The sequence below is a fragment of the Pteronotus mesoamericanus genome, unplaced genomic scaffold (assembly GCF_021234165.1).
Source record: "Pteronotus mesoamericanus isolate MK-2021 breed Mesoamerican mustached bat unplaced genomic scaffold, CSHL_Meso_final contig_164, whole genome shotgun sequence".
NCBI classification, from domain to species: Eukaryota; Metazoa; Chordata; class Mammalia; order Chiroptera; family Mormoopidae; genus Pteronotus; species Pteronotus mesoamericanus.
The window spans coordinates 2,909,369-2,924,746 of NW_026555065.1; the positions used below are offsets into that span (position 1 = coordinate 2,909,369).

Genomic DNA, 15,378 nt, shown 5'->3' on the forward strand with positions numbered 1-15,378 from the left:
GGCAAGGATTCCCTGTATGCGCAGGGAAAGCAGCATTATGACAAGAAGTGCAATGGCTATGGTGGGCAGACTAAGCTGTTCACAAAGAAGTTAAAACTACAAAGAAGACTGTGCTGAGGGTTGAATGCACTGAGCCTAACTGTAGATCTAAGAGAATGCTGGCTATTAAGAGATGCAAGCATTTTGATCTAGGAGGAGAAAAGAAGAGAAAGGGCCAAGTAATACAGGTCTAAGCTTTGTATTTCGTTTCATTATGTGATAATAAAATCCTGAGGATATGTTCGCTTAAAAAGGGGACGGCCGGGGTGGGCAGTGAAATTAGCCCTGGCTAGCTCAATTAGAGCATTGTCCCCAATAAGACAAGGTTGCAAGTTCCATCCTAGATCAGGGCACATACAAGAAGAAACCAAGGAATTTGTAGAAATAAGTAAAACAACAAATCAATGTTTCTCTCTCTGCCTTTCTTCCTTCCTCTCTCTCTCAAAAATCAATAATTTTTTTTTAAAGGTTAAAATTAAATAACCTCTTAGGCACTAATTGAATTTTCTGCAATGATGGAAATGTTCTAATCTGTGCTCACCAATATAGTAGCCACTGGCCACTGGGCCCCCGAAGTGTGCTATGCAACTTAAGAAATTATTTTTAATCTTTATTTAATTTTAATTAATTTAAATTTAAATAGTTACATATGTCTAGTAGCTACAGTTTGGAAGGTAGAGCTCTCAAAAGACCTCTAGCATTTTATACAGTCTCTGGAGGGCATATGGGAAAAGCATGGGTGTTAGAGTAGGACAGACCTGAGTTCGAAACTTAGTTCCACAAATTACTAGTGTGCAGCCTTGTACAAATTACTTAACTTCCCTGAACTTCATTTTCCTTATTTGTACAATAGAATATTATGACCTTTCTTGCAGATATTTAAGCACAAATTCAAGATAATGGCTGTAAATAGACTGGACAGACCCTCAATAAATAATAGTTATTTTTCCAGTTATGATGTCCTTCAGGGAGAAAAATTTCATGTCCTTTGACTTCATTCTGCCATTCCTTCCTAATCTAGGACCCATACTTAATTATTAGCCTACAGATTAACAGCTGTGGTCCTACAGCTGCAGCCCTTGTCTTTCAAAAAGAAAGCAACTTATCCAGGAATCATTCCAGGTCCTCAGCTATGGGTGAGCCTTCTGTAACCCAAGTTCTCTGCGCCTCCGGAACTGCTGATTTCCGCTTACCCTGTGCATCCCCTCCGCCTCGTATCAGCATTCAGGAATTCACAAAACTCCTCCCTGTGATTGCCTATCAAGCCAAAACTTTATTCAATGCAACTAAAACACCTGTTGGTGGTTTCTGGTACTTTCCTCACTAACTCTGCCTTTGACTTCCCCTCATAAATATTTTATTGCCTTCTTAAAATTTAGAAATGCTTACAACTATTTTATTTTCTTTCTTTCTGTAATTGTTCAGTTCACTCAGAAAAAGAAATGCAGCAAACTACATTTATGGCTAACCCAACATTAGTTTAGTTACCAAAATTAAAACAAAGCAAAGGAGACTGTTTTAGAAGGAGTGTTCCAGTAAAATAGTAGGAATTACAATCTCTACCTAAATTAATATAATGTGTTAAGAGCCTGGTCCAAATGTTCCACAGGTCCTTCCTGTGGTAAATGGGACCTTTCCTTGGTTTAAATGACCAGGTTTACACAAGTGAACACAAATGGCTAAGGTAAGCAGGATAAATTTTCTTTTATTAATAACTGTTGGAAAGTTAAGCTGCTCTAGTTGCCCCATCATTCCACACTGAGGCAGGGCATGGAGAGCAGAAGGAACAGAAAAGAGGGGCCAGGAGAGGTGGACTGAAATATAGACTGGCATTTGGCAGGATTTCAATCTAGACTTGAGTAAGCCATTAAACAAAGGTTTACATGTAGGCTGGAATTCGTGCTAACTTCTGAGGCCTCCCCCAACAAAGTCATTCTTGAATGATCATTTATTGAAGGATGGTATGAAATCAAATAGGGCAAAAAATTTTGACTCTGGACTGTCATATATAATGAAGTTTTCATCTAATTTTTTAAAACTATCTGGGATATGTAAGTTATAACTTAATAAAAAAGAAAACCACCTGGATCAAGACAAACCTATGAATACACCAAAATGGCTGGCTATTTAGTCATGTCTTCTTCTAACTCCCAACTCCCCAAATTTCAAGATTTCACCTGAATCTAGAGCCCAAGATCATTCACCTAACTCAATTGTGCACTTAAAAGCTTTCAAGATTCTGAACCTTTCTTGGTACAGGTAAAACTCAAAATAGGTCAATTCCAGAAAGACATTCATTTCAAGGGGACTTTTGTCTGTGGTTATTCTGAAAACCACTGCTTTTAAAACTAACATTATGAAGCTTAAAAATAGGCCCCCCTACTAAGGATCCTGGACTAACATACTCTTTCCTCCCCCCATTTCCTTATTTCCCTTTCCCTTCCAACACCTGTGAGAGTGGTAATAGATAGGTATCTTCTCCATAGCTTCAAATTATTACTTGAAAAGACATCTTAAGTCCTGGCTGGTGTGGCTCAGTGGATTGAGTGCTGGTCTGAGAACTGAAATGTTGCCGGTTTGATTCCCAGTCTGAAAACATGCCTGGGTTGTGGGCCAGGTCCCCAGTTGGGGGCATGCAAGAGGCAACCAATTGATGTATCTCTCACACATCAACATTTCTCTCGTTTTCCCTTCCTTCCCTTCTCTCTAAAAATAAATAAATTAAATTAAAAAATTTTTTAAATAAAGAAAAGAAGTTTAAAAAAAAAAAATCTTTAGGCTATTGGATAAGGCTACCAAAATTCAGGGTTGGGTAAACTGGGAAAATTTTCAAACCAAGTAAATGTCCAAAATTAAAACATGTAATATAAATACCTTAAGAAAAATAAGTGGGGATGAAAGCGCAACCAAATCTTTCCACTACAGCTTTGTGAACTCCCAGGAAGTTCCTTCCCTCTCTGGGAATGGTCTCATGAACAAAGGCATTGGGCTAGAGGGCCTGTAAGTTCCCATCTAGCCCTTACAGGCTCTACTTCTCTAAAGCTGAGCAGCTGCGTCCTATTTTCATGGCTCCTTCGAAAGAGGAGAAAAGTCCCTGGCCCACAAGGTCCTTGGGAAGCTTCATTATACTTAATAGTGTTCCCTTGGAATACAAAAACTGCAGCTGAGAGCAATGAAAGATGAGACGAGACGGCTGTAAACTATAAAAGGTGTTGAGAGGAAAGATTGTGTTTTGCAGATGACACTAGTAAATCTAGAAATGCATATATATTCAATAAAAAAATTACTAGATATAACATGTAAATTTAACAAAGCTGTAGGAAATAAACAATTCATACAATCAAACCACAGTGAAGATGGAAAGACAAATTTTATCTTTACCTAAGGACATTTTGTTTCCATTGCTTTTAGAGAAGGGAAAGAGAGAGACATCGATGTGAGAGAGACGCTCAATTGGTTGCCTTCTCATACATGCCGCAACTGAGGATAGAACCCACAACCTGGGTATGTGCCCTGACCAGGAACTGAACCAGTGACCTTTCAGTCCATGCGATGACTGACTGAGTCAGGCCAGAAAAACAAATTTTAAAAGGTTCGATCACAACAGCATCAAAATGTTAAGTATTTGAAATATTAACTCAAGACTCAAGAGAAATATTCAGAAGAAACTGTAACACCATCACAGGAAACATTAATAAATAGGAAGGCATACCATGAAAATGTTTAAAATTTTAACTTTATCAAATTTTAAAAACAATATTATCAAAACTGCATCAGAGTTAAAAGGAAATTTTAGAAATAGAACAAGATATCATAAAGACCAAATAAAGACAAACTTGAAACTATAACAGATGGGTAAATAAATCATATTTAATAAACTCCAGTAAAATACTAGAACTCACTGTGGGGAAAATTAACTTAGATCCATACCTCAAACACATTAATTGTCAAACACATTAATTCATTAATTCCACATGGGACAAAAAGTTAACCATTTAAGAGAAAGAAAAGGCTGGAAGAAAATGAGGCCACATGCTCTTGCTAGTTATGAAGAGATGATGGATGTCTAAATATTAAGGTTAAAAAAGACATGCTTTTGAAGATTAAAATACTTTTTTTCTTAATACAACATGAAAGGAAAACATCACAACGGGGCAATGTAGTAACCACATAATATATAAAACTTTAAAATACAAAGCACACTGACCTATTGCTTCAGTAAGTCAGAAGGTAAGTAATTACAGAGTACACAGGTTAACAAAAGGCATACCTAAGAAAAAAATAAATACGAAGCATATAAAAACTATTCAAACATATTTTTAAATATAGTTAGCGGGTGAGGAAAGTTTTCATGTAAGTTCAAAATGTCCAGCTGGCACCACAAAACCATCCCACCTACCTCTCTAACTTCATCTCCCGCGACCTGCACTGATGCTCCAGGCACGCTGAACTATACTAACCGGCTCTTCCACGCATCCCAAGCTTTCCCACTGGTATAAACTGGCTCATTTTCACTCTCTTCCTGCCTCCTCCCTCCCCAGCCATTCCCATGGAAATCCTAGCCATCCTTCAAGACCCAGCTCAAATGTCATCTCCTCCATGAAGGCTCTCCTAATCTCTTCCACTGCATGTGCGTCTTCCTCCTCTCAATGAGCTCCGACAGTACTTTCTTTGTACCTCTTCTTTTAGGGCACTTTTCTTACTCTACAGCCACTTGTTTCCTTCTGGTGCCCCTGCAACCTCTTCCTCCTATGTGAGATTTTAAGATCCTTGGAGGCACAAACAGGCTTACCTACCTACAGCTTCCAGCACAGTAAATTACATTCCGTAAGCAGTCACTACATATGAAACTGAACTGGTAAAATACAGAAAAATAATCCCATTTCAAAAACACAGCCTGGCTAACTATTAAAGTAAAGCAGAGTGACCTTTAAAGGAGCCCTTGTACTGCCTATTAAACTATCAGAGATCACTAAACTTAAAAAAAAGAATAAAATACTTCCTGATTCTTGAGGAAAGGGTTGAAATCTACATTGTAAGTTAGCTGTATATTTTTTGGAACATATTCTGTTAATGTGTAACAACAATGGTAACATGGTTCATGGCCTCTGATTCTGTATAGGAAGTAATCTGAAAGCAGAACAAAATAGATTCAAAACATTTACAAAAGTATCAATAAATAATAAAAATCTGGAAGCCACCAAAATAATTAACAAAGTATCATTTGTGAAACCAGACCCCATCAAAATCTACTCTTCAGCCAAAAATAAATAAGAAGCATGAGGATTATGTCCCTGTGTAAAAACTGGCAAACGGGATGGGGGAAGGGGAGTAGAAGACTCATCAGCTGATCACAACTTTAAATATGTGCATAATGGAAAAGCCAAAAGTTAAACTAGGAAACTTAATGTCTGTAAGTTCTTTCTTTAAAAGGTATTTATACATACAAATTTTTTTAAAGCTCTGCGTAAGCCGGCAAATATTCAGAGAAAGAGTGAGGGGGAAAGAGGTCACTCTATCTTGGCCACTTTTTCTTCAACTCCCGTGTAACCTATTCTAAATCTGACTCCCTTGCTGACATCAAAGCAGGATGCCCCTGGGATCTACACCAAAGAAACTGGAGGCAGGATCAGCATTTTTAGCAGTCGCCCCGCACCAGGATTCAGAGAACACCTGCTACTTTAAAACAAAACACCATTCATTGTGGGAGGTGTTAACTTTGCAAATAGGTTTGTGAGCCTCCAAACAGTTCGGGGTTTCAGGCAACAGAAGCAGGACACAGGACATAAAGTAAAACCACAATCAAGTGTCAGTAAGAGACCACGATGATTTTTCAAAATTGGCAGCTTCTGGAAGGAAAACAACAGAAACAAAACCCTAAGCTTTCTTCTTTGGCTCACCTCATCTTCCCAGCCTGTGGGTTCTCTGGATTTGTTTTCTCAGCATGCCAGAAAGATTCACCATTGCTTGACCTGGGCTTCCTGTGGATATGTTGGAAATAACTACCAATTGATATAGACGAAACCTAGCAAGAAGTTGTTTGCTTAAACATTATTTTGGTTTTGCCCATTCTACCAAAAATTATTTATTTGGTATCAACAGTATTATAAGACTCAGGGTCCAAAACAGTATGGTTCCTAATAATCAAGAAAGGATTATGATTAAAAATGATATTGCATTTACTGTGATGTTTATTATGCAACATTAGCCCCAAACTTCAAAAGGAGAGAAATGTGAGTTAGCATTAAAAATGGTATAACACTTAAGATGAATTTTGTTCTTTGGTTACTTAAAAAAAAGTATTACTTTTTTTTGGAAAAAGAATTTTTCCAAACACAGAAAAATGCAAAGGCTAAAACAGTGAGGCTCATAAACTAACCAATTAAAGTAAATGATTGTGAACATTTGCCCCATTTGCTTTATCCACTGTGTGTATATGTATTTTTTGCTAAACCATTTAAAGTTTTATGCACCACTTACCACAACACTCTCCTACGTAATCATGATACTATTGTTTTAAAAATAGCAAAAACTCTATATTCAAATTTCTCTAATTGTTGCAAGACTGCATTTTATAGCTATTTCATTTTTCCACCCAGTACCCAATTGAGGTTCATGCATTCCATTTAGTTGGCATGTTCCTTAGTCTCTTATTCTAGAAGAGTACCTCTACCTATTCCCTACCTACTCCTTTTTCCTTATGACATTGACTTTTTAAAGAGACTGTGAATGTTCCACATCCTGGATTTGTCTTGATTGTGTCCTCCTGGTATCATTTAACTTGTTTCTCTGTCCCTGTATTTGCCATAAATAGGAAGTGAGGTCTCAAGGCTTGATTAGATGCAGGACTGGGTTAGATTTTAAAAGGATGGACAGCATATAAAATATCCAAATTAATGTGATTTATCAACATTTGCAATTTGGTATAAAGAACAAAGTATAAGAGTCAGTTTTCTCAGAAGGAAAATAGAGCTGGCATCCTTAATAACACTTCCCATTTGCATAGCACTCCAATAATCATAAAGTGCTTTCTTATACATTATTTCAGATGATGCTCACCTGCCCACCTTCCCTCACAAGTGTGTTTTATTGGGTTGGCCAAAAAGTCCATTTATTTTTTTTCTGTAAAATAAAAGACACATTTTTCATTTTCACCAACAGCTCTATTGATTTGCATGTTTTGAGTATGTCCACTATCTCCTGCATGGGATGTCATTGATTGTTCTCAATTAGTGTCTCCATTTGATCTCTCCATTTGAATTTCAACTGGTTTACTCAACTGTGGAGCATCATCCAGTAAGAAATCTCCAGCACTAAACTTTGCAAACCACTTTTGACACATTTGATCAGTCACAGCACCTTATCCATACACTGCACAAATCTCTCTTTGTGTTTCAGTTGCATTTTTACCTTTCTTGAAATAATAAAGCATAACATGCCAATAATGTTGCATATTTTCTTCCATCTTCAATATTAAAATGGCTACACAAAAATTCACCAATTTTAGTGAGTTTTTTTTAAATGCACGCTCATATGACAGCTGTCACAATAAAATCTAAAAAAATTGTTTCAAATGAAGTTTAAGACAACTAAGCACTACTAGAGCTACCTTACTGAAACCAAAGGAACTTTTTGGCCAACCCAATATAATCATTCTTACTTTACTAATGAGGACAATGGAGATTCAGACAGAATTCATGCTGTGTCTTGAAAGCTGGGTCACATTCATTCATTCCAGACACTGCTAGATGCCGAGGAACTACCAGTACACAAGACAGTCATGGTCCCTGCCCTCACAGAAACTAAAGTGTGGTGGAAAGTACAAAACAAAAATAAAATCACACAGGAAAGCAGAGGAGGGCATTCTAAACAAAGGAAATGCTGTGTGCAAAACTAAAGAGAGGTAAGAAGCAGTATGCTGAGACCAGGGGGAGGACAGTAAAGGAACTACTCAGTATGGACAAAAGCAGGTGAACTGGGAAAGAGAGAAACATTAAACTAGATGGGTACAGCTACTCTACTCCTGAAGTATTTTCTCCCTTTCTTCCAAAATGTGTAAATAAATGAAAGTAGAATTTTGTAAGTCTTCTATATTCAGACAAGAGCTCCACACACATCTTCTTGTCATGGGCTAGGTCATCTTTATGAATCATTTGCCATTCCTCTATCTGCTGCAAGGAGAGATGCTCTTCCCAAGGACATGGACTTCAGCTTTCCTTTCTTTTCACCAAAACTGTCCTCAAAAGACACCACCACCACTAGTTATTGCAGCAACAAACCGACAGAACCATCTAAGTTCAAAACTACAAAATCAGTTACAACCGCTTCAAAAGCTCCTAGTTATGATAGTGCACATCCCTGAAAAGACCATAAGAGAACAATCCCCCCAAAAAGAACATCAACCTATCACAGCCTTTGTGTTCCCTTCCTTAAGGGCCTCACACACTAACAGAGGTGTGTCCCTTACAAGCATAGCAGAACTGCTCATGTTATAAACTATACTCTGAATATGAAAATTAAGTGTGAGTGTTTCAGGGTTACCCTGAAACAGTTGAAAATCCAATATTTGTAGATGACACCAAAGCCAAGTAATGCAACCCTCCTATTTATTCAGCACCTTACAGTTGTCAAAGTGCTTAGAGTATTTAATCTTCACAATACTCCATATTAAGACAGGACTACTTAATCAACAGATACCTGCTGAGTACCTCCCAGGGGCCAGATACTGTTCTATGTTCTACACACTGAGCAAGAAACAAGGCCAAGTCTCCACCCTCATGAAGCTCACATTTTAGTTGGGGTAGGGCAGATAAATACTTGTACACAATGCAATGTTAGTGGCAAGTGCTATGAAGAAATATACAGCAAAACAAGAGTAGAGAATGACAGGAAGTGTTAAATAGCCATCAGGTTATTCTGTTTGTGGAAACATTAGAGCAGAGGTCTGAATGAAGTGAGGAAGCAAGTCATGTGAGTATCTGGAAGAGCATTCTACATAGACGGTATGGAATTGCAAAGGCTCTGAGATGGGAATGGGCCCAGCCTAGCGTGGAACAGCACAGAGAACAGTGTGGCTAGATGGAGTGCATGAGTGAAGGGAACAGTGGAAGAAAACAAAGGACCTGATTAGGTAGGACATTACAAACCATTAAGGTAAAGATTTTGTAAACTATCATCTCCACTTTACAGACAAGAAAACTAAAAGTCAGGATACAGAGGAGCTGCCTAAGGTCAAAGAAAAAGTGAGGTCTTGAAAAGTACACTGTGTTACGACTGAGATTTCTCCTCAGGTCTCAGGCTTCTCTTGGTGAAATTAAAAATGTTCTTTAAAAAACAAAGAAAGAGAATAAGTATGTGCTTCATCTTGAAAGGAGAGGCAAGGTACCTTACAACCCAGCAATCCTATTTCTGAGTGCCTTCCACAGGGAACTCTCACAGGATCCAAAAGGAGCTATGGTACAAAGACCGTCATGGCTGCACTGTTGAGGCAGCAAGGAGTTGGAAACAACAAAGTGGTCTAATTCTAGGGGAATAAGTATAATATGGTACATGCACATGACTTACTGCTCTGCAGCTGAGAGAAATAATAAACTAGATACAAAAAAGCATTATGAATAGAGCTCAGAAACATGCTGTTTGGTTTTTAAAATTAAAAAGTAAGACAATCAAATAAAAGTTTGGGGTGATTGCTGCTCCTGTTCAAACATCCTGATTCCAAGAAGACCCCCACCTGAAGATCAGTGCGGCCATGTTATATGCAGCCATGTTATATGCAGTGACATGTGACACTTTCGGCCAGAAACCTGAAGAGCCAAAATGTGATTCTCAAGATTCCCTTCTCATGTAAGTGTATTTCAGAGATGCTGCTGCCATCGGTCTGGTCCTTAATGGAATTCAATAAACAAAGTTTCCCACTGACCTACAAATGTGTTAAATTAATAAGATTTTGTGGTTGTTACCTCAACATAACCTAGTTTACTCTGACTAATGCAGACTTATAGCATTTTTAATAAAAAATTAATATATTTAAGATATACAATATGGTGATTTGATATACACATATATAGTGAAGGGATTACTAGAGTCAAGCTAATTAGCCATATCCATCTCCTCACATAACCATTTTTTTGTATGTAGTAAGAACATCTAAAATCTATTCTTAGCTAATTTTCAGTATTCAATACAGTATATTAACTAGTCATCATGCTCTATATTAGATCTCTAGACTTCTTCATTCTACATAACTGCAACTTTGTACACCTTGACCAACATCTCTCTATTTCCCCCACCTCTCCTCCCCTGATAACTATCTTTCTACTCTCTGCATCTATGTGTTCCACTTTTTTAGATTCCATATATTAAGTGATAACATGCAACATTTTTCTTTTGTTCCCAGCTTATTTCACCTAGCATAATGTCCTCCAGGTTTATCCATGCTTCACAAATGGCAGGACCTTCTTCTTTTTTAAGGCTGAATAGTAGCACAAGAGCATTCAGCAATCTATGCACAGAAATACACAAAACAGTATTATCTACCTCCCAAAGGTACCCATATCCCCAACAAATGTGTGGAATTTTAAGGATCTATTAAATACCCTAGAGTAGGTGAGTGGTAACTATGAAAGAAAAGAAAGTGGGGATAGGGAAATTAGTAAAAGGTAAAATAAAAGAAAAAATGAAAAGGTATAGACAGTTTTGTTAACCATATTGTACAAACATTACAGACTTCATTCACTCACTGATTCACTCCACAAACACTGCAGTTATTATGTGCCAGGTACTGTATTCTAAATACTACTTACAGAGCTGTGAATCAAAAAATGGCAGCCCTATGCTTATAGTTTATGGTGTACAGAAACGACAGATATTTAAAATACCCTAGTAAAATATTATAGACAGTGAATGAGTGTCATTTAAAAATGAGGTGCTCCCTGGCTGGTGTGGCTCAGTGGATTGAGTGCCGGCCTGAGAACCAAAGGGTCACTGGTTCGATTCCCAGTCAGGGCACATGCCAGATTGCGGGCCAGGTCCCCAGTAGGGGGTGTGCAAGAGGCAACCACTCATTGATGTTTCTCTCCCTTTCTCCTTCCCTTTCCCTTTGTCTAAAAATAAATAAAATAAAATCTTTAAAAATAAAAAATAAAAAAATAAAGATGAGGTGACATGAGAAAAAGGGATCTACTTTAAACTAGGTTTTCTGTGAACACCTCTGAGGAAATGACATTTCAGAGAGGTAAAGATTGCTTCGTTCCTAGCTTGGGAAGAGGAAGGGATGATCTGGTCCAGGCAAAAGGAACAGCATGGGCATGGGCCTGGTGGAAGTATGGCCCATCCCCTGGAGGAAGTGAAAGAGGACCAGTGTGGTGGGGGAAAAAAAAAGCAGCAGGAAATGTGAATAAAGAGACTAGTAGGGGGAGGAGGGAGTGGGCAAATCACTCCTAGTCTCACATCCCAATATAAGAAGCTTGGACTTTATTCTACCTGCAATAGGACCATGAAAACATTAAACAGGGAAATATGATCTCATTTCCAATTTATTTCGTTCTAAAACTTAGTACCCTTGCAATATGATCACACATTTTTGCATTCATTTTTTTTCAAGGACCTCCCAGAACTTGCGTAAACTTCAGGTCCCATATAACTCAGCTCAATCTGAAGGGGGTAAGTGCTACATCAGAGGTAAATCCCAAGGTACAAGGGATCCACAGAGGAGAATGAACTTTGCCAACTTAGTATCAAGAGTTCTCTACTGTCAATGGTTTTTTTTTTCTTCTTTAGTTTACACTGTATGATAGATTCAGAATTATGCCCTGGTCTAATCACAGAAATCATGAGAACAGTAGCTTTGCTTGAGAAACACTCTTGAAGGTAAAAGATGAAGATGTGTACAGCTTTCCTCTTAGTACCAGGAAATGTAGTGGGACAGTCCCTGTTTGTATCAGGCAGCCTACACAAAGATGCCTCCTACTGTAACACAGTAATGAGTCATGGAGGTAGATGCATATGGCACAGAAAACTAAGCAAGAGAGAGTCATTTATCTAGAAGCAAAGGCACCTTAATACACATATCCACCACCAAGAATGAAAATTACCTTCCAGTTTCCTTCAGCTTTCTCAACATTCACCCAGTAACAAAGGTACCAACAGCTAACATCTATGGAAGATTTACTATGTATTAACTTATTAATCTTCAAAACTACCCTAAATCAGTTTTATCATTAGACCTATTTTCACAGATGAAAAAACTAAACCTAAGCCTTAGAGAGAAACATCTGTCCCAAGTCAAAAAAAACCACAAGTAACAGCAAGTTTTCCAACTTAACCTGACTTCAGAGTTCAACTTCTTATCCACCCAAATTTTAGAATTCTCCCAGTCCCACCCAAATTTTCCTGCCACCAACTCCAGGGCACTTTCTTCTTTTCCTTCCTGTCCTGTTTTCTGTTAATGAAATTTCTCCCCTTTACAAGAAAACAGCGGGTGTCACAATTAACATGATGACAACAGATACTTCCACTTAAATCCTTCTTCCAAACCAAGTATGAGCAGGATGATAGGTCACATCATTTAGCCAGAATCTACTGTGGTAAAACAAAAAGTCAAAAGTTTGACCTAAAAATAGTGATGGTTACTAATCCCCATCTCTGGGGGTTTTCAGTCTATTTTAAGGAGATAAAATTCTTGCAAACTAAAACTGAACAAATATCTGCAAAGCAATACAATGACCTGTAGAAGTCAGTAACATGCAAAATAGACACTACAGTATCAAAGAGGGTTTGTTGGGAGCAGGTGTTAGGAAATTGGCTGAGCTCACACCACAGGTTCACCAATGGACTTATGATCATTAAAAGAATGGGCATTCACCAAGCCAACAGGTCCCTGGAATATTAAAATCCAAAGAGGAAAGTTATAGATGTCACCAAAGAGCAGAAGGTCCAGGCCTACTCTATGCATTTCATTAGGTACCTTCCTAAGGTCTCCAGTGTTTGGGTAAAAGATTAAGAGCCAAATCCTCCAGTTAGCAGGGTCTCTCTTCCTCACAGCCTTTCTTGTCTCTTACCCAAAACTCCAAAGAGTTGTGGGAGCTCAGAAGCCCCCGGAAACAATCTCATCATTATTTAATGTACTGAGCAACACTGGAAGATACAAAGACGGAGCACCTTGTGTGAAGTTTCCATGGCAGTAGTGATCATGTCTCAGGTCAGGAGTTTAGGGTTCAAGGGCAAGGTGAGGAGTGATTTGATGAATGACTGAATAAATGAATGAACTCAAATGAAGAGGAAGCCGCTCCCTATAACATCAGATCGTTTCCAGGATTACTGGCAAGGTCCGGGAGCCCCCAAAGTCGGCAATGGCAGAGCCATCGGGATGCCGGTGTACACTCGCCCCCGCTGGCCAGGCAGGGGTCCAGCAACGACGCACTCCCGGCTCACAGGTGTCAGGCACCAAGGTGAGGATGCGGTTAGCTGGTCCCAACTCCACTCCATACTGAGCCGGTCTCAAAGAAGCAGATGCGATCTTCATTCTTTCCATGACATTTGTCCCTTCTCCCCATTACAGGCCAGAATCCCACAGGATAGCATTTATAAAACCTCTGAGGAAGGGCGGTGGAAGAGCTAGTTTTTACTTTCTCATGGCTAGGGGTGACTGAAAGGGTCGGAAAAGGGGGAAATATCGAGACTCGCTAGGTTCACTAACTGGTCTGAGTCAGGAGCACAACCAGTGCTTAGTCACCAATACCTCGGCGGCCAGTTCTTCGCCCCTGCCAGCCCGAGACGTACGTGACTAACTCGAGCGGAGACAAGCGCGCGGCGCACACCCGCTGTTTTCTGCGCCCCAGCGGGGGCCTCCCCAGTCGTGCCCCGCGTTCGCCACCCTCCCCGTACTTACTCCGCCGAGCTGGTCCCGTTAACCGCGGAGCCGTCTGGGGCCGGGTTCAGCTGAATGGGCGTCGGCTTCTTCTTGGGCATTTTGAACCCCGTAAAGGCGCTTCCAACTCCGAGGGGAAGGCGGCCCCTCTGGCTTCCTCCCTGTGCAGCGTCCCGCGCCCGTCGCGCGCAACCAATTCGGGGCCGCGAGCCAGGCGCTGCCTTTGGGCGACGGTGCGCCCCTCGCGGTCCAGTCAGCGCCAAGGGACCGGTGGCCGCCTGGTGGGACCCCCGCCCTACTCGCCCAGGGCTCAGTTCGACGCGCAAGGAACGCAAGGACTTCCCAGCAGGCGCAGCTCGGCAGCCCGGGATTCCCTCCTCCCTCTCTCCCTTAGCCAACCGGTCCCTCGGGCTCCAGCGGCTCCACCGCGCGCACACCAGAATCTTGCTCCAACCAGAGCCCAGAAAAGTACAGCTACCGCCGCCGCCGCCGCCGCCCTCCCCAGCAGCTCGGCGCAGCGGTCCCTGGGAGGGAGTGGAGGGTGGGGGAGGGGCGGGGAAAGGGACCGCTGCCTTCTCCTCGAACCCACTAGGCTCCGCCCCAATTGCCTCTCAGACAGCCAATGCGAGCAAGCCTCGGCGGCAGATGACGCGGAAATACGTCACGGGGGCGCGGCGCACAGCCCTGAAGGCGGAGTCTGGCTGGGTCTCCACAGCGCCCTCTACTAGCCGGAGGCGTCCAGGTGTACCCACCGGGAAAGGAGGTCTTGCGTGCATCCTCGTTCCCACAGGGAGCAGGGGTGAATTTGTCCCGGCTGGCGTTACCATGCTGCCTTCTCCTCTAGGGTGACTGGAGTCCTCCGGGCTACTTTACGTTGACAGAGATGAAATAACAAAATAAAATCTGGAAAAGGACCCCTTCTCTCATCCAAAGGAAGGGCAGCGTGGAGGAATAGAAAACTTGGTTCTATTTTTTATTTCTAAAATAGAAAATACTTTAAAACAACTATATGAACAAGGAAATTTAAGGGAAAAATAAAATAGCGAGTAGCCACAACAGGGTTGAAGAACAAAGCTCAAGATACATCACCAGATATCAAGGTCCATCTAAAGATTGTGTATTTAAGGCAATATGGCACTGGCACAAGGACAGACAGATAGACCCAAGGGAGTATAACAGAGAATCTGAAAACAAACCCATATGTATTTGATCACCCAGTTTATGACAAATATGACAATACAGTGCAGTGATGGAAAGTTCTTTTATATAAATGGTTCTGGGTCAATTACATATGCATATGGAAAAAAATAAAGGAAAATATGGTAAATTGGACTACATTAAAGTTAGTGATTTCTGACCTTTAAAAAAGGTAAAAAGAGAAATTTTCACAGTATATATTGAAGAAAGAACTCATATCCAAAATGTATAAAGAACTACACATTAACAAGAAAAAGACAGTCCAATACAAAAAT

At 40.3% G+C, this 15,378-nt stretch overlaps 1 protein-coding gene across 1 annotated transcript in view; it reads right to left on the reverse strand.

The window, feature by feature from the left end:
- The window catches only part of MAP2K1 (mitogen-activated protein kinase kinase 1), a 72,296-nt gene extending 57,838 nt beyond the window's left edge, over window positions 1-14,458 (reverse strand). Inside the window, exon 1 of the mRNA XM_054565246.1 lies at window positions 13,928-14,458. Coding sequence (XP_054421221.1) covers window positions 13,928-14,007 — 80 coding nt within the window. The 5' untranslated portion in view covers window positions 14,008-14,458. The remainder of the gene's footprint in view (window positions 1-13,927) is intronic.
- Window positions 14,459-15,378: the final 920 nt, after the last annotated feature.